This window comes from Brassica oleracea, chromosome C8 (assembly GCF_000695525.1).
Source record: "Brassica oleracea var. oleracea cultivar TO1000 chromosome C8, BOL, whole genome shotgun sequence".
NCBI classification, from domain to species: domain Eukaryota; kingdom Viridiplantae; phylum Streptophyta; class Magnoliopsida; order Brassicales; family Brassicaceae; genus Brassica; species Brassica oleracea.
The window spans coordinates 9,745,658-9,764,050 of NC_027755.1; the positions used below are offsets into that span (position 1 = coordinate 9,745,658).

At 39.3% G+C, this 18,393-nt stretch overlaps 1 protein-coding gene across 1 annotated transcript; it reads right to left on the reverse strand.

The window, feature by feature from the left end:
- Nucleotides 1–12,402: 12,402 nt before the first annotated feature.
- LOC106308609 lies at nucleotides 12,403–14,556 on the reverse strand. The gene is made up of 4 exons (XM_013745753.1): nucleotides 14,235–14,556; nucleotides 13,788–13,938; nucleotides 13,345–13,564; nucleotides 12,403–13,296 (listed from the first exon to the last, which is right to left on the reverse strand). Exons 1-4 carry the CDS (start codon nucleotides 14,554–14,556, stop codon nucleotides 12,403–12,405), a joined length of 1,587 nt encoding a protein of 528 aa, XP_013601207.1.
- Between the last annotated feature and the right edge of the window lie 3,837 nt (nucleotides 14,557–18,393).

Consider the following 18,393-nt stretch of genomic DNA (forward strand, 5'->3'; position numbering starts at 1 on the left):
TTAACTAACAAGACTCTAAGACAACAAATTAACAAACTTTCAAGCAATGGGATAAAGGAGGAATCGTGGGTCTAGGAATTTGATTTCAAATGACTAAGATCCAATCTAAAATGGCAAGGTATCAATCAGTATATTTCCTTAAGTCTAGACAACAATCCTAAACAAGTTCTTTATCAAGATAAATGTTCATTTACTCATATTGATCAAACATCAAATGTCTTTGGTTTGTGCCAATCAAGCAATCATTAAGAACATGTAATTTGACTATCTAAGCTTCCCTAACATCAAATCCCTTTGGTAGGGTAAGCAAAGAGCAAGTTGAGTTGGCTCAGATATTTCATTGAACACCTAAAGAGGTCAACTCTAGTGGCCTATGCAGTGCCCGCTAGATGTGGCCGCTACGGATAGGTGTTGTGGTAAAAAACGGTCACGACGGAATTAACGCTTGAATGTCGTCAAAAATTACTTTTCAAAGAAGTAATTTTCGTAAAAATTACTGAAAAGAATTTTTACGACAAATTTCTTGGAAAGACTTATCCGAAACACCAAAATGATCAATGTTGGGGACAAAAACGAACAAGACGAAGTTAACATCCAAATATCCGTAAAGATCAGCACGAATGTTTTTACAAAAAGTAATCTTCGTAAAGAAATCTTTACGAAGAACTTTGCGGTGAAATCTTGCCCTGATCTCGGTTGATTCATTGAAACTAAACACTCATAGTCCAAGAACACGTTCATAAAACGTCAGAAAAGAATCCAAACAATGTCCCCACGTAGCGACCGGTCTGCGAACGAGACGGCCGCTACGTAACGACCAACCGAGCGAACGAGTCGCTCGCTACATAGCGACTGACCGTAGCGACCGACCCGCGACCGACCCGCGAACGAGTCGGTCGCTACGTACCGACCAAACCTTTCGTCCAGTCGCTACGTAGCGACCGATCCAGCGCGGACTAGGTCTCTACGTAGCGACCGAACTGTCTCGGACATCGATCAACGGGTACGACCCAAATCCGTGCATTCTCGTATGTTCCTCAATGCTAGCTCCCATGTACCGCAGCCATATCTTTTCTCACATCATTTCGATCAAAGTTACCATTGAAACTTTACGATAAAAACCGCAAGAACTTGATTTTGTCAAAAAAAAAATCGTAACAAACGTTTAATGTCGAAAGACGGCCCAACGAGGTCTAACACGCGACTACAAGCCCACTTACAATTATTTAAGAATGAGCTCGTAGATACTATGGCGGTTTATGTTTTTATTATAAAAACAAATATAAAGATAAGTTTCCGCAGAAAAAATGTTAAGTTTCCGCGGATAAACATGAAGATCGGAAAAAATGGAATATCTTCATTTTTCACTTCAGACGACTTAAGGGTAGGAAGGGAAAAGCTAAAACCGGCCTTGGAGGAGTATATAAGGAGTCCTAGGCGAGAAGCACGAGGGGAGGAGAACTTTTTCAGAGAAAACTTAGCACTTAGAGCAATTTTAGGCAACTTTCCGTTTTTGTTATACGAGCTGCGACTCAATTAGGTCTTGCAGTCTTTGGGTTTTAGAACTAGGAATCTCGCCGACAGATCTCGTAGCCCAGGCTCTTACCTTGTTGTAACGCTCAAACGCGGATTCATAATAAGATTTATTTTGCTCTCTTTTCGATTTCTTATTTTTCTCGTCTTTATTTCGTGTTCTGATTGCTTGGCGTGTGGTTTAGCAGATATCCGGGACCTCTGGAAAATTAGGGTTTTCCTAACTTTCCTTATTTAAACGGAAATTGGCAGTGTGAATTTCGGTTCCCACAGTTTGGCGCTAGAAGGAGGGGGGGTTACGGATCAATCTAACTCACAGCCACCGAACGCTCTATCAGACATGACATCCGACGACTCGAATAACTTGCATACTCCTCTCAACGGAGGAAGCAACGACAAACAAACAACTCCAACAGCGGATGTCTCCGCGACCAACGCGTTAGCCAACGCCACGACACTCGAGGAGTTTAAAAAGATGTTCTCTGCCTATGAAAAAAGGTTGGAAGAACAGGACAAGCTCGTGGGCACCTTGACTAAACAGGTCGAAACCTTAACAGTAAGGACCCGGGCGGCCTATCCTCGCAGAACCACAAGAGTTCACGGAAGAAGATTTGACTTCGCAACTCCACTCGACAGGCCTGGAACTTTGCGAGAGAATCCTTCAGAACAAAACCCTAGCGAAACAACCTATGTCCAAAACGAGAATTTTGAAAGTCCTTCGTATCCCGCAAAGGATACAGAGAACAACGAAGTCGGGCGCATTAACTTGGATCCCAGCAACCTTTCTGATGATACGGAAGAAGACACTGACGTACATCCGAGAAGAACTAGAAGCCATACGGGACGAGAAGACTCTCCGTTCAGTAATCCCATGACATAAGAAGATATCTTCTGGGTCGAACATGAGGAGCTAGCCGAAGAGCATGCCGAGATAACTCGCAGCAAACGCCGACGGGGTCAGAAAACTGCTTGCAAGAATCCCGACATTCGTGATCTTCGCAATTACATAATAAAGACTGCCGCAGAATTAAGGGCAGTACGATCCCAGATCCATCACCCTACCGGCACGACCACTGAAATCGATCGACTGCTTGAGGAAGCTCGCAAACACTGGTAAAGTTACTCCAGCAGTGACTGCTCCAATGGCCAATGCTTACGCAAACGCCGCAATACTTAAGAAATTTGAAAACCTAATTGCGACTTTCGATTTCTCTAGTGGGCAACGATAAAATCTATCAAAACCCATAAAATTTGTCTCATTACCAAGTTGGAGGAATCTCAGTACATAAGGGTTCGAGCAAAAGACTTTTTCGAAAACTTTTCGGAAAAATAAAACTTGTTTTCCTCGAAGGCACGGAAAAAGGAAGAACAACAAATCGGGTACGCAACTCACCGCTGCACTTCTTTCGACACGAAACCCGGTCAATCACACGAACCGGTTGCCATATGGCGACCGGTCGAGTACGCAACACGTTCGCCATATGGCGAGCGGTCGATCAGTCAATCCAGTCGCCGTATGGCGACCGGCCTGTTAACCGAACGGATCGCCGCATGACGACCGGCACGATCCCTTCCCAATTCGCCATATGTCGAGCTGGCGACTCATTTCTGACTCTCCTCTTTTGAGCTTCGACTGAACGTTTCACGAAGTAACTTTCGTAAAATTAAATTCAAAAACTTTTACGAAACAGTTTTTGAAAAATTAACTCGACAACAGTTTGCAGAATAACTTTCGTAAAATTGAGGTCGACAACATTTTTTAAAAAAGCAATCGTAAGATTAAGCTCGGAAATATTTTACGAAACATCATTCGTTAGGTCAAACAAGTTCATGTGAAACAATCAACGGAAAAATAAAGACAATAAGGGCTGTGACAGGACTAGTTCACTCATGACTTGACAAACTGAGAACCTCACCCGAATGACTCCATGTCCTTTGCTTCATCACTTACTTCTCCTCACTTTGTTTCAACGATTTCGTAAAGTTCCTTTGGTACGTAAAATGCTGTCCGGTTTACATAATTCTGCCATGTTGAGTTGAAAACATCTATTTAGACTTTTCAACAATATACAAAGTGCACTTGGTCAATTTAGTAAAACCAGCATTATGAAGAAATGTGAACAGAAACTTAGACGTTGAAATCCCTTCCTCACTCCGATATTCTCGTCAGAATTTCGTCGAAAACCAATACATATGAAAATCAGTATCAGACCTTTCGAAGTCCTTTAACATTGATTCAAAAGTGGCCGATCCTAAACGCCTAAAAAACTTTTGATAAATTACTTACTCATACTCGGGAATAACCTTCGACGAAACACACGCCTGTCCTCGTAATAACTTAACACTTCGAAAATTGAAACTCAGATCAGAAGACACGGGGAGAGAAGAATGAAGAAGAGGCAATCCCGAATAACAGATGAGACTAAGGTATGTCCGACTTAGAAAATTTTATCCGATTTTAAATTTTCCGTAGGAAAAAGGATGAAAATGTCTTAGGAACTGCCGTAAACTTTAAGGAGCTTAGAATCTAGGTGGATAGTCTAGTAAGCTAAGTCTTAGGCAATTTTTCCAGTCTTGTTCTATTGTTCCTTAACTGACCAGGCAGAACTCGCAAACCAATCTAATCTTTCGTAAAACCGAGAAACGATCACCACGCATTCAAGCATACTTATCTCGCTTCCTAAGGAAAGAAAGAACTAGAGATACGAACGTCGTCTTAAAATTGATTCGTTCCTAGTAATTTTCTTAAAACCTGAAATATTCCAAGTCGTCAACCTGAAAACCACCAAGTCGCAATCCTGCCATTGTCTTCAAACCGACCCAGATTGTCGATCATCCCAATCTCGAAAAAAAATGGAGTAGATACGTATACTATACTCGTATACTCCCACACTTCAAAAAAAAAAAACTTTTTGCCTGGGCATCTCGAAAACGCTTTTGACAAAGCAAACTCCCGCAGCAACAGGCAGAAAAGCACATATGTAATCTGATGCCTCATTAAAATTGTCCAAAAAAATGCAAACGACAACCTAAGATTCGTCTAAAACGCAAGCGATATAGCCCAACCGTCAACGAACATGGTCTGGAGAGCTCTACAACATCTCTTGTCGTAATCTTGCGAACATCATCTTGAGAGCTCTACAACATCTCTTGTCGCAATCTCGCGATTAGAAAACTTGTACCAACATCAGACTAATAACACGACGGTTAGCGACTAGATCGTAATGGAATAGACTTCGGTAAAACTCCATCAGTAATTCCAAGCAACTTTCACTGAAGGTCAAAATCAAAACACCTGTGTAATCCGCTGAAACATCGCAACATTGAAGTTTTCGATTTCCTATCTTCGTAAAACTGGCCACCCATTATTTATCGTATAAAAAAAATATTTTATACGAAACGGCCTACGGGAAAACAAGACCAGTGTCACTACAAAACAACTTCACAAATTTCACGAGTAATTTGCAAAAAACACTCTCCATTTACTCCTATGAGAAGCCCCTCTCACAATACTTTCACGAAAAATCCTCCGTATAGTCAATTCCGGTCATACGAAGCAATTTTTTGAAATAGACATTACGGGTCTTCCGAAAAACTATCATTGATAATTTTTCGTATAGTAAAAACGAAGCTCCATGAAGATTTCTGACTTCTACTTTTTACTTCCCTCGGTTACATCCGAGAAGGAAATCGCCTCGCAACCAAATCCACAAGGATTCTGCGTCGAGCCTCTTAAAATTTGTCTTCCTCGGATAAAAAGGAAACAATTTTATACAACTAAATGAAACAGTATACGAAACATTCATCGTATAATTTAAACCCAAAGTGGAAGCTCGTTTTAAAAAAACCATCAACCATAACACGTAATACTCCGCTATACTTGGCCTATCAATCTCGACAAACGCTTTTTGGCCCTCGGACAACTACGCCTCCCTGTAAAACCCGAACCAGAATTCAGCATCCTCTTTGAGGATAATCGTAAGACAAAAGTTCCATGGTTTGGTCCTTTACCAACAACGCCTTGGCTATACGGCTAAACACAATCTTCATCCAAGCCATAATAATTAAGCTACCACCGCTCCAACCACTTAAACGGCTAAAGAACAATCCACAATTTGTCATAAAAATCCAAGTGACGATTGCACAGACTATTTGTCGTATAACCCAGAGCGGAAATTATACGATAAATTATTCCATAACAAAGTTGAGTCCTAACAACCAAACAGTTAACGGAAAAATTAAACTTGTCGATAATCGGCCAAGTTTCACAATTCACTTTAAGCATGCAACGTTTTACCTATAAAACGCAGCATGTTAGGAAAAACTTAGTAACAAAGCTCCTGCAGCTATACGAATCATCTTTAAAAATGCACGAAATAAAATCTCGGAGGGCCAACTCTTCACAAAAGCACAGTGAAGAAAAATGCTTCTTCCTAGGGACAAATCTACGCGACCCCTTGATCCTAATCCCTCAATCATAAATCAAACTACTTAACATCAAAAATGGAACAACAATTTTGGCCGCGAACATCCGCAGATAAACCATGATGTTTCTCCAACGCAGGGTTAAGACTAAACCCTTGCAACACAGGAACACCTTCAAGCCCGCGAACATTTCAAGCACGAAACACGGCAAACGAAATAATAACAAATCTTCAGTATCGCGAGACGTCGCAGACGCCTGAAGATTCGTTCTTCGACAAAATTTTCTTCCTCGATAAAAACACCTTCTTGGAAGACCAGACAATCATACGCACTAACATCTTCTCTTAACATATCCTTTGCGAAGACTCAAAACGGTAATTTTTACCATTAAGTTTGTTGCTGATCCCAACAAACTCTTAACGTCCTAAACAGACTTTGCCATCTCGTAGAAATGACCCTCATACATCCGACACAAGGATAATAGCGCTATAAAAGAAACCCAAAATTTTTGGTCAGCACTTACAGGAGGCTTAAAAATTGTCCATGGAGAGATGCTCGGTTCCAACCATACAAGTCGTATAAGCCGAGAATCTATCACGGACTTTAAATCGGTATGGAATCAGGATGAAACTGAAACTGGATACGTAAGTCGAATTAGTCATCGCACCCTCTAAAACCAGGAGTAAACCTAGGTCTTTCCCTAAACCCAGCACACTGGTCTCTAACATCTCAAGGCATGATATCGAAAAGTGATAACGAGATCTTAAATCATGTCCCTTCATCAAGATTCTAACTCTCTCGAAATTTTTTGAAAAGTCAAATTCCTCGAACAATGCCATCTCGAACGAGCAGCGAATACGACAATCCAATAAAAGAGTTAGATACGATATGACAACTCGTATTCTTCCCTCTACATTCATACGAATACAAACTTGCTCTTCGAAAAAGTAGTCTTCAATTCATTTAAAGTCCGCAAGGGATTCGAAGCCACATGGCTCAGTCCAGAAAACGTAAATACGGCCACACTCGGCCAAACCAAAAAGCCTTCAAGGCTAATCTCGAGGCCGACAAAGGTCCACTACAAAATGCCATCAACGGCAACATAATCGGACCGTAAAAAGTCTCACTGGAAAACAGGTCATAAGAATCTTAACTCCAAGACGAACTAGGAATGGCTTGATCCCTTTTGACAAGGGTACGTAGGAATCTTTCATAGGGCGCAGCCCCAATCTTACCAAATTGCACTCTTTTTAGAGTGAACGTACAACTTTCAACTGACATGTTCAACCATTAATTCCGCCTAACTTGCCTAACATGTCTTATCGCTCGCTAGAACCTCACATCTACGATCCACAATTCTAACAGGCTGGGGGAATAACTGTTGGGGTCAAAAAGGTCACGACGGAATTAACGCTTGAATGTCGTCGAAAAATACCTTTCAAAGAAGTAATTTTCGTAAAAATTACTGAAAAGAATTTTTACGATAAATTTCTTGGAAAGACTTATCCGAAACACCAAAATGACCAATGTTGGGGGCAAAAACGGACACGACGAAGTTAACATCCAAATATCCGTAAAGATCAACATGAACGTTTTTACGAAAAGTAATCTTTGTAAAGAAATCTTTACGAAGAACTTTGCGGTGAAATCTTGCACTGATCTTGGTTGATTCATCGAAACTAGACAGCCATAGTCCAAGAACACGTTCATAAAACGTCAGAAAAGGATCCAAACAAGGTCGCCAAGTAGCGACCGGTCCGCGAACGAGCCGGTCGCTACGTAGCGACCAACCAAGCCACTCGATCGGTCGCTACGTAGCGACCGATCCAGCGCAGGCCAGGTCGCTACGTAGCGACCGAACTGTCTCGGACATCGATCAACGGGTACGACCCAAATCCGTGCATTCTCTTATGTTCCTCAATGCTAGCTCCCATGTACCGCAGCCATATCATTTCTCATATCATTCCGATCAAAGTTACCGTTGAAACTTTACGATAAAAACCGTGAGAACTTGTTTTTGTCGAAAATAAAATGGTAACAAACGTTTGGTGTCGAAAGACGGCCCAACGAGGTCTAAAACGCAACTACAAGTTATGATTCTTTAAGAATGAGCTCGTAGATACTATGGCGGTTTATGTTTTTATTATAAAAACAAAAATAAAGATAAGTTTCCGCAGAAAAAAATGTTAAGTTTCCGCGGATAAACATGAAGATCGGAAAAAATGGAATATCTCCATTTTTCACATAAGACGGCTTAAGGGCAGGAAGGGAAAAGCTAAAAACGACCTTGGAGGAGTATATAAGGAGTCCTAGGTGAGAGGCACGAGGGGAGGAGAACTTTTTCAGAGCAAACTTAGCACTTAGAGCAATTTTAGGCAACTTTCCGTTTTTGTTATTCGAGCTACGACTCAATTAGGTCTTGCAGTCTTAGGGTTTTAGAAATAGAAATCTCGCCAACAGCTCTCGTACCCCAGGCTCTTACCTTGTTGTAACGCTCAAACGCGGATTCAGAATAAGATCTATTTTGCACTTTTTTCGATTTCTTATTTTTCTTGTCTTTATTTCTTGTTCTGATTGTTTGGCGTATGGTTTAGCATATATCCGGGACCTCTGGGAAATTAGGGTTTTCCTAACTTTCCTTATTTAAACGGAAATCGATAGTGCGAATTTCGGTTCCCACAATAGGTGAATCTAGCTGCCTTTGTTGAGGTCGCTAGACTTAGCCGCTATGAGCTTCTCTTGACTCTTAATTCTTCATTTTACTCACTTCATCTTTCAAAATGCTCCATTTTGCATAAGTACCTGCTCCAAAAGTTCCACAATGCAAATGCAAATGCAAAGATACTAAACACACCTAAATGCAAGTTAAATGGATGAATACATAAGAAATAATAAAGCTAAAATTATGCAAAATCACAATACATCAACTCCCCCAAACTTGACATTTACTTGTCCACAAGTAAACTTTCAAGGCCAAGAAGAAAATGAGGTTTGAAGGAGGGAGCATATAACCAAAAGTAAACTTTCTAGCCTTCAACTTAATATCATAAGGGAAACATAGCAAATAGCATGAACAACTCTCTTAGTGCACTCTAGCTTCTCAAGGCCTATGAAAACTCTTTTATCTCTACACAAGTTGTAATGCCATTCAACCAACAAGTTCATTAGCCAACCCTCACATTTATTCAAACACACAAACACAAGTGAATTCTTGCAAATGGATATTTGATCTCAATCATTTAGCTTGGTGAGAGAAGATGGTCTAATGTGAAGAAAAATGGGTTTCAAATGCATTCCTTTTTTACAGTGACTCACACTCAAGAATAGGAGCAAAATCATTATGAAAAATTTATCTAAGAAAAAGAGCAATTCATGCATACAATGATTTGTTCTCATCATTCTAGCATTTTTCTAAGTAGTTTCAAGTTCTACCCTTTCTTTTTCATCATCCCCAAACCCAAAATACACTCACTTTCATCTCTCACCCAATGAACACTCTTTTCTCTCCTTTGATTTAAACCAACTAGGGACTCTCCATTTTTATTTAGACTTAAGATCTTTTTGGCTCAGCTCTTTTCTTTTCTTTTCCCTACTCACTTATTGTTTCTTTGATTCTCTTTCTTTTTTTTTTTTTTGATTTGGGAGGGGTTCTATTTATACTCTAGAGCTTTTCTTTTCTAACTTTCTTTGTCCCTAGGGGTTTCTTTCTTTAAGCACCCTTTTTGGTTAATTTCTTTCACTCAATCTCTCTCATTCCCAAGATCAAAATAATTTAAGCTCACAAACCCAACAACCATCCTAGAGGCTAGCTCAAATGAGGTCATAATACTAGCAAAGATGAGAACAACCCATTGTCGCTCTTAATACTCTCAAGATTTTGCACATGACATGCTATCAATAAAATGTTTCACTCAAGCAAATTAATGTTGACTTCAAAGAATTGCGAGGGTTAATGGGTATGGGAGTTCCATTTGGGTTAACAAAGATTGGTACAAAGAGAGAAAGATAACCCAAATGTGTATAATATCCATGATCAAGTATGCAAATGCCCATATGCAAGTTAAATTAAGTTCATTAAGCCTTAGTTCATTTGGAGTTGGTTTCAAGAACAATGCCAATCATCAAGCAAACAACAAGTTTCAAGAAGCGTTTTCAAGGTTCGAAGCTTACAAGCTTTTTCAAGAGATGCTTAAGCTACTTGATATGTTTAGCTAGGATGTCAAATTGAGTTCTAGACATGTGCTCTTTACAAAGTTTCTCCCAATGCATGAATGCAATCTAAATGCTTCTAGGCTGAATCTTGCAAATGATGCAACTAAATGCTTCTTTTTGTGATTTTCAAAACTTTCAATTTTTTTCTATGAAAATAAGTGTGCAATGCATTGAATGAGTCTCATGACAAGTAAACAAGACAAAACACAATGTGATATAGTAGACTCTCCCCCAAACTTACTTCTCACAGTCTCTTGTGTGAGGGTAAACTTGGAAGAGAGATCAAAGGAGAAATAAAAGATGAAAGAACTAAGAATTTACAAGGGTGGAGATGCATTTACTTGGAGTTGGCTGGATGAGATAAGGGATATGAGGAGGGAGGGCTTGTTGTCACCTTGGACTTTTCGACATGACCTTTGGGAAATTTTGAGAACTCCCCCAAACTTCTCCCTAAGCTTATTCAAACACACTAAAGCAAATATATATATATATATATATATATATACAAAGGATACCATGGGACTTCTTCCCAAGTGAGCTTGTTTTAAGTCTTTAGCTTGACTTTCCTTCCAATTGGCTAGTGAAGAGGAGGATCTTTCCCACCTTCAAGAGTGATGGTGAGGACTTTAGAGAGAAGCTCTTGAAGCTTGATTGGGTCATCTTGGAGCTGTGGAGTGATGCTGGTCTTTGCACTTGAGAATGGTGTAGATTTTCCCTTGCATTTGATCTTGTACTCAATAACTCCATCCTTGAGCTTCATTGGGTGAAGAATTAGAGTGTGTGGCACCATATCAAGAGGTGGAGATTGATGTTCTTTCATCATCTTCTTTTTGTCATGAGTAGCCTTTGTGTCTCTACTCACCTCCTCCATTTTAGCACTGTCCAAGTGCTCATCACACATCTCATGAGATGACTCTTGATATCACTCAAATTACCCTAAAGAGTGAATTTACTCTCTCAAATAAGAGGTTTAATTGCAGTACTTAGGGATCGAAACCACAAGGAGCTAGGGAACCTAATGAATCTAATATGATTTGTTAAGTAGGATGTTTTAAGATTTAAAATGTAAATTTGCAGTTTTGTTGAGAAAGTAATTGCTCGATTGATTGGTTAAGGTTTTGGTGCTTAAACGAAAATTGCCAGACTTATGGTTTTTATTTAGAAAACTTGGGATTATAATCCTATAGATGCCTAATGAGTTGCATGCATGATAATGTAAAGCTAAACTACTAAATCAACAAGTCAATCATCTCTCGCATGTCTGGACTTATCTATTAATTAGATCTAATGACCCAAACAAATGTGTTCGATCAATAGCAGTGTCGATCGATGATCCTATAGGGATATCGACCAATACACCTTTCACTCCGTCGATCGATTATCCAGTATGGATATCGATCGACACGTTTCTAGTTAAGCTTTATTCACGGGTTGAATGATGCTTACTAAACTCACTAGATTAGCTCTCGCCTTACTCTTAGCAAGAAATTTAGCTCAGTTAGAATGTTTTCAGAATGAGAATGAAGCTATCGCTTTTGTCTATCAATCCAAGGGCAAGTTCTAGGTAGCTAATCTAGAAACATGCATTAATGACAATCCTAATGACTATTATCACAACTCAGCAATCTATAGTTGGGGTTAATCCCTCATAACCTATGTAAACTCTAAAATCTAACAGTGGAACTACTCAGACATGGCCAAGCAATTCATGAAAGCAATTATCTAAGAAAACTTCATTAAAATAGTAAATAGATATTAATGGAGTTCCAATCACAAATTATAACTTTGGATCTTCTCTCCAATCTATCAAAATCCTAAAAACTTTTTGCTGAAAGTAATAAAACTAGAAACACAAGAAAGCACACTCTGCCTCTTACATGATGGCAAAGCTTATATAATTAGGTTAAAACTCGTCAGGGGTAGTCTTGTAAATTGGTGAAGACTTGGGCTTCAGGTCGGTTGTGACCAAACTGGCTTTTTGGGCGCTTCGCTGTCGATCGATGTTCTGATGTGAACATTGATTGATATTTGTTCCTCAATATCGACTGATGGTCGAGCTCGATGGTCATCTCTGGTGCTTGCTCCAAAATGCTCCAAAATCATCACTTATCTCCAAATCACTCCTGATTTTATAAATATAATAAATAGACTCTATAATATAATAATTAGTAGTAAAAACACCCATAAACCATGGGTGAAAGTGGGTCAACTCCATGGTCTATCAACTCTCTATCAAGAATTTTTTTTTTCACCAGCCATCACTTCATCTTTGATCTTCTCATGTTGAAGTTCTCCACAAGTCATGGTTCCATAATACTCCACATTTATCAAAAGAGACTTGATTGGGTAAGAGACAACTTTGTTCACATTTAGAAGTGTGACCTTCTTGTTGTCAAAGTCAATGCAAGCTCTTACTGTTGTGAGAAATGGTGTTCTAAGGATCAATTGGACTCTCTTCCCATTTGCCATCTTCAAAACAGTGAGGTCAATAGGAATGGTGCAAGCTCCAATCTTAAAAGGAAAGTCCTTGATGAGACCAATTGGGGTTGTAGAAGAGGAGTCCCCAAACATTAGTAAGGATGTGTTTCGCTCCATGTTCTCAATCCCAAGACTCTTCACCATCTCCATTGAGATCACATTCATACTTACACCAGAATCAACAAGAGCATCATCAAATGTGAACTTACCAAGGTAGAAAGACAAGGTGAACTTCCCTTGAGTTTCTAGTTTGGGAAGGGACTTTGGTGTGACTGGTGGATCAAGCTGCATAGTAGAGATGTCTATGAGCTCTCCTACTTCTTCTTTGTGAGCTAGAATGTCTTTGATGAGCATCATTTGGAAATGAGCATCATGCATATTCGTTATTTGTGGAAGCTTGACTCCTACATCACCCATGTCTTTTCTAAACTTGGAGATCACTTTCTTTTGAGCCTTTGTGAGAAGCCTTTGTGGAAATTGGAGCCTATCATAGGGTGATTGCTCAACCTCATGGGTTTCTTCCAGCTTAACATCCTTCAACTTCTTGACAACATTCTCAATAACTAGTTTCTCAGCCTTGTGCTCAGCTCTCATCACAATCTTTGCTTCAACCCTCTGTCCAACCTTCTCCACAATCTGTGCTTCAGCCTTGGAAACAACTTATGTTCCATACATGAGTCTTTCAAGCTCATTTACTTCTTTCCTATGATCACTCAAATCCATCTCAGAAGTAGTAGAGAGGATAGCATTGCAATACTCTTTAGGGTGTTGCTCTAATTTCTCTGGTAGAGATCCCATTGGGTGCTTGGAGATTGAAGTCATAGAGGTAAACTGGTTCTTCAAAGCTTTGAAGTTAGAAGCAAGGTTTGAGAACTTGTTGTTGAGATCATTGTAGCTTCCATCAACTTTGAAGGTTCTTCAAATCATATCCAATGTGCTTCTCACTTCTAGTTTGGGACTCCAAGATCTGTTTCAACATTGCATCAGTGCTACTTTCTTGTGGAGCAGAAGTAGAAGGTCCGATTTGGCCTTGTGTAGACTGGTTTCCTTTGGAGGAGAGACCTTGAGAGTAGTTATGGCTAGCTTGGTAAACTCCTTGTTGGTTGTTGTAGAAGGGTTTTTGTTGGTAGTTGTTGTACTGAAAGTTAGGCTCCTTCTTGTACCATGTCCCATTAGCATGCACGAAACATAGCTCTTCTTGACCTTCTAGACCATCAACTTCATGAACCACAACTGTCTCCTCTTGTTTTTGTTCACCAACAAAGTTCACTTTCTCTTGTTTGGCTCTTTCTGAAAGAAGCAAATCCATCTTATGTTGTAGAGCCTTCAACTCTCTCCTTGTGTTTTGATCATCTCCTCCACTGCTTATGTTGCTCCTATCATGCTCATCACTCTAGACTGAATCACTCTGAACCATGTTCTCTACAAGCTCCTCAGCATCTAGTTCATTTCTCCCCAAGAAGAAACCATTGCTACCAGTATCAAGCCGGCTTCTATACTTAGGCAAGACACCTCTGTAGAAAGTACTAAGCAAGCTCTCTTTGGTGAAGCCATGGTGTGGGTATTGGTTTAAGTAGCCTCTGAACCTCTCGTATGCTTCTCCAAAGCCTTCAAGATTCTTCTGTTGAACCCAAAGATCTCATTCATAAGCTTGGCAGTCCTTGAAGTAGAGAAGAACTTGTTGAGGAAGGCCTTCTTGCATTCATCCCTAGTGGTGATAGAGTCACTTGGGATGTTCTTCACCCATGTGTGAGCTTTGTCTCCTAAGGAGAATGGAAACAATCTCAGGTTGAAAGCATCTTCATGAATATTATTGGTCTTGGACAAACCACAATACTTGACAAATTTGTCCAAATGATCAAGTGGATCCTCCAAAGAAAGACCATGATACTTGTTGTTCTCTATCATGTTGATCAAGCTGGATTTGATTTCAAAGTTATTGTTCTCCACAGCTCGTGCTCTAATGCCTATCTTATTCCCATGGATATGAGGCTGATCATAGGTGCCAATAGCTCTGTCTATATGAGCTTGCCTTTCTTCTTCTCTTCTCTTCCTTGCAATCTCCCTTTGCCACTCTGATGTCTTCAACTCTTGGAATAAGGTTTGATGGTCTCCTACTTCTCAAGTTCATGCACCTGACATTCAAAAGAGCTAGGAGAGAGAATCAGTAACTAGATACAAGAAAATAAGACTTAGTCTCAAGCAAAGACCACATCTCAATGTCAAAATCAACTTAGAATTGGCAACGGCGCCAAATTTGATAAGGATTTTTCTATCCAAACTCAAATCAATGTAGTATTTAAGAGTCAATCTAATTCTAAGTGGTCTCAATGCAAAGAGAATACAAGTTCATACTTAATCTAAGTGCACTTAATGTAATGAAGTGATTTGATTTAACTAACAAGACTCTAAGACAACAAATTAACAAACTTTCAAGCAATATGATAAAGGAGAAATCATGGGTCTAGGAATTTGATTTCAAATGACTAAGATCCAATCTAAAATGGCAAGGTATCAATCAACATATTTCCTTACGTCTAGATAACAATCCTAAACAAGTTATTTATCAAGATAAATGTTCATTTACTCACATTGATCAAACATCAAATGTCTTTGGTTTGTGTCAATCAAGCAATCATTAAGAACATGTCATTTGTCTATCTAAGCTTCCCTAACATCAAATCCCTTTGGTAGGCTAAGCAAAGAACAAGTTGAGTTGGCTCAGACATTTCATCGAACACCTTCCGAGTAATGAAATGTCTAGAGTTCTAATCAAAAGAGGTCTCCTCTAGACTAGCATTAAGATCACTCAATCAAGCAAGGAAACATATTAATCTAACTCTAAACACTCTGGATCATCACTTAATCATCATAATCATCCTAACCCATGAATCCAAAAAGTGATTACTCACTAATCATCTTAGTTACACTTAAACCCATGATAGATATAAGCATAATCAAGATTGAAGATGAGATCATCAGAATAAAAGAAATACTAAATTGCATAAACTCCAAAGATCCCAAAGGTTTTAGTGTTATACAATAGATAAAAGGATGTTCTTTCTCAATAAAAAGAAGTTATATTTATACTAGGAGGCTAAAAACTCAAAATCTTCTTAGGTTAAGTGAACGTAGCGGCCTTTGTTGAGCCGGCTAGGGTGGCCGCTAGTTGCAGAGGGGGCGTAGCGGCCCTTGTTGTGGCCGCTAGGTACAGAGGGGCGTAGCGGCCTTTGTTATGGCCGCTAGATCAGCCCGATGTGCCCCGGATTTTCATCGAATTAAAAGGAGTTTTCCTTGGATTGATTTGGAGTTTCTCCAGCGGCCTATGCAGTGCCCGCTAGATGTGGCCGTTACGGATAGGTGAATCTAGCTGCCTTTGCTGAGGCCTCTAGACTTGGCCGCTACGAGCTCCTCTGACTCTTAATTCTTCATTTTACTCACTTCATCTTTCCAAATGCTCCATTTTGCATAAGTACCTGCTCCAAAGGTTCCACAATGCAAATGCAAAGATACTAAACACACCTAAATGCAAGCTAAATGGATGAATACATAAGAAATAACAAAGCTATAACTATGCAAAATCACAATACATTATTGCATAGTTAGTTTAGGTTTTGGAATAAGTTTACCTTGTGGACTTATTTTTAAAATGTTATACTTTTTTTTACAAATGTGTAGTAAAAAATGTGGAATGTGTCTATATTACAGTCAGAGGTTTCTCACTGGAGAAGATGGGACATCTATGTCGGCTCCTCCATCGGCTCCTGATGTATTCCCTGAGACTCCGTCTCAGAGAGCACCACAGTCTACTGCTCCTTCTCCTCCTCCTTCATCTCTGCTACCAAAACCTCCCATTGCATCTCCGGTAGCAGCTCATGCACCTGATGCCGGAGTTCATCCTGACTTGATGGTGCCAACTGGTGCTCCGTATGTTTGGTACACTGTCGGATCTTCCCGTCCAGCAAGGAAGAGAAGATTTAGACATATTGGAACCCGATCAACCACCAAACACCTATTGATACATTTTGTATTTATTTTATTTTTACTATATTTTTGGTTTCTTAAATTTTTTAATCTATTAATTTTTCTAGTTTTTCAGGTTTGGCATTTACTATAGAGTAGACCGGAGCTTTTCCGACACCACAAAGGCTATTTCGTCAAAGCCGCATCCAAACTGGAGTCACACACTGAAATACATTCGGACCATTTGGTTCAAGTGTTTTGCAGTAAATTTCTTTCTTTTTAAAAGTAAATAATAAATTATATTTAGCTTATAAAGAGATTTTTTTGTTTCAGAAAAAATGATATTGGTCGATTGCCATTAACAAAAAAGTGAAGAGGGTGTGTACAAAGTTTGGGATGGAGTGAAGTACTTCTAAGACAATGAAACCTTTGCAGACTTCCTCTTAGACTGGAAGGAGCTCTGAGAGTTCAAAGGAGATGGAGTGAAACCCGTCTTCCTCACCAAAGTTTGGGATGGCCTCGTTCGCTACTGGATTAACCCTCAATCTATCTGACAGGCTGCACAGTATTCCATGTCCCGTTTGATGAGTGGTCCCAAGGGCGATTTATTGATGTCTCACACGTCTGGACAGAAGCCAGATGCCGGCGTTCGAATTTGTCTACAAATATTAAGTGTTAAATGTTATTTTTTTAACTTCAGTTTATATTAATGTGCATCTAATGTTTTATATCTAATTTTATGCCGCCCGGGAGGAGAACTACTGTATCTTCCAAAAATTTTGAGGCTGGACACAAGAAGCGGAAAAGCAATTTTGTGGATCCTAGCTCGTAAAAGATCCACAATGAAGTAGTGGCTCAGATCGAAGGGTGTCAGACCCAGCTGACGCAACACTCCGAAAGGCACACCCGTCCAGTTTTCCACGACAGAGATGGACGAGAGTTTTTTAGGAGGTAAATAATATATTTTCAATTATTTAGAAATTTATTTATTCTATTTTTTGTATTTTAAACATTTTAAATATATTACATGTTTTCCCGTAAAAGGAACAGATTATCGGAGTCGGTTCGGTCAACGATGTCATGAGGACGACATCGTCATATGCCCAGAGACATGAAGATTCTATTCAGCTCCGTACAGATTTAACGGCTGCCAACTATGTCATTACAACTCTCCAAGAAGAGCAACATAATACGAGGGTTCATTTGTGAGTCTGTGGAGAGTTTGTTCAATATCATTGCATCGGCAAACCCCGATGTGGGACTGGACGCTTAGACGCCAAAGCCTCAGGATTTACCAGAAACGCCCCATGGAGGAAATGGCGGAACTGAACCACCAACTGATGTCACCAGTTCGGAGCCCTTTATATCAACCTGAACCGTTAATTAGGTTTTTATTTTCAAACTTTTTTTTTATAAATATTTTATGTTTTAAATATAATTTGGGGATTTTTAAGTATTAAAATATTTTTATTTTTTTGTAATTTAAATTTTGTATTTTTAGTTTCCAATTTTTGAAAACAATGTTAAACAGTTGTAAAAGTTAAGACTATTTAACAACGTATTTACTTTGAAAGTGTACCATGGATTAACAACAATTGTTTATGATTATTTAGAGATAAATACGAGCCTTGTAACTTTAGGTCTGATTTAAGACAAATATATTACAACGAATTTCTTACTAAACGTCGTAAACTCACGAAATTACGTCGAATATTGAGTTACGACTTATGTCATCATTAAACATATGTTTTCTTGTAGTGTATTGCATTAGTTATACAAACC

Bases quoted from the DNA above. Each gene is read 5' to 3' on its own strand.
- LOC106308609 (XM_013745753.1), bottom strand. From the start codon at position 14,556: ATGATAGAGAACAACAAGTATCATGGTCTTTCTTTGGAGGATCCACTT. The intron at 13,939-14,234 runs GTTCAGAGGCTA...TGCTTCTTTCAG, and splicing joins TTTGGAGAAGCATACGAGAG to AAAGAGCCAAACAAGAGAAA. The intron at 13,297-13,344 runs GTAAATGAGCTT...GTTGTTTCCAAG, and splicing joins TGAGTGATCATAGGAAAGAA to GCTGAAGCACAGATTGTGGA.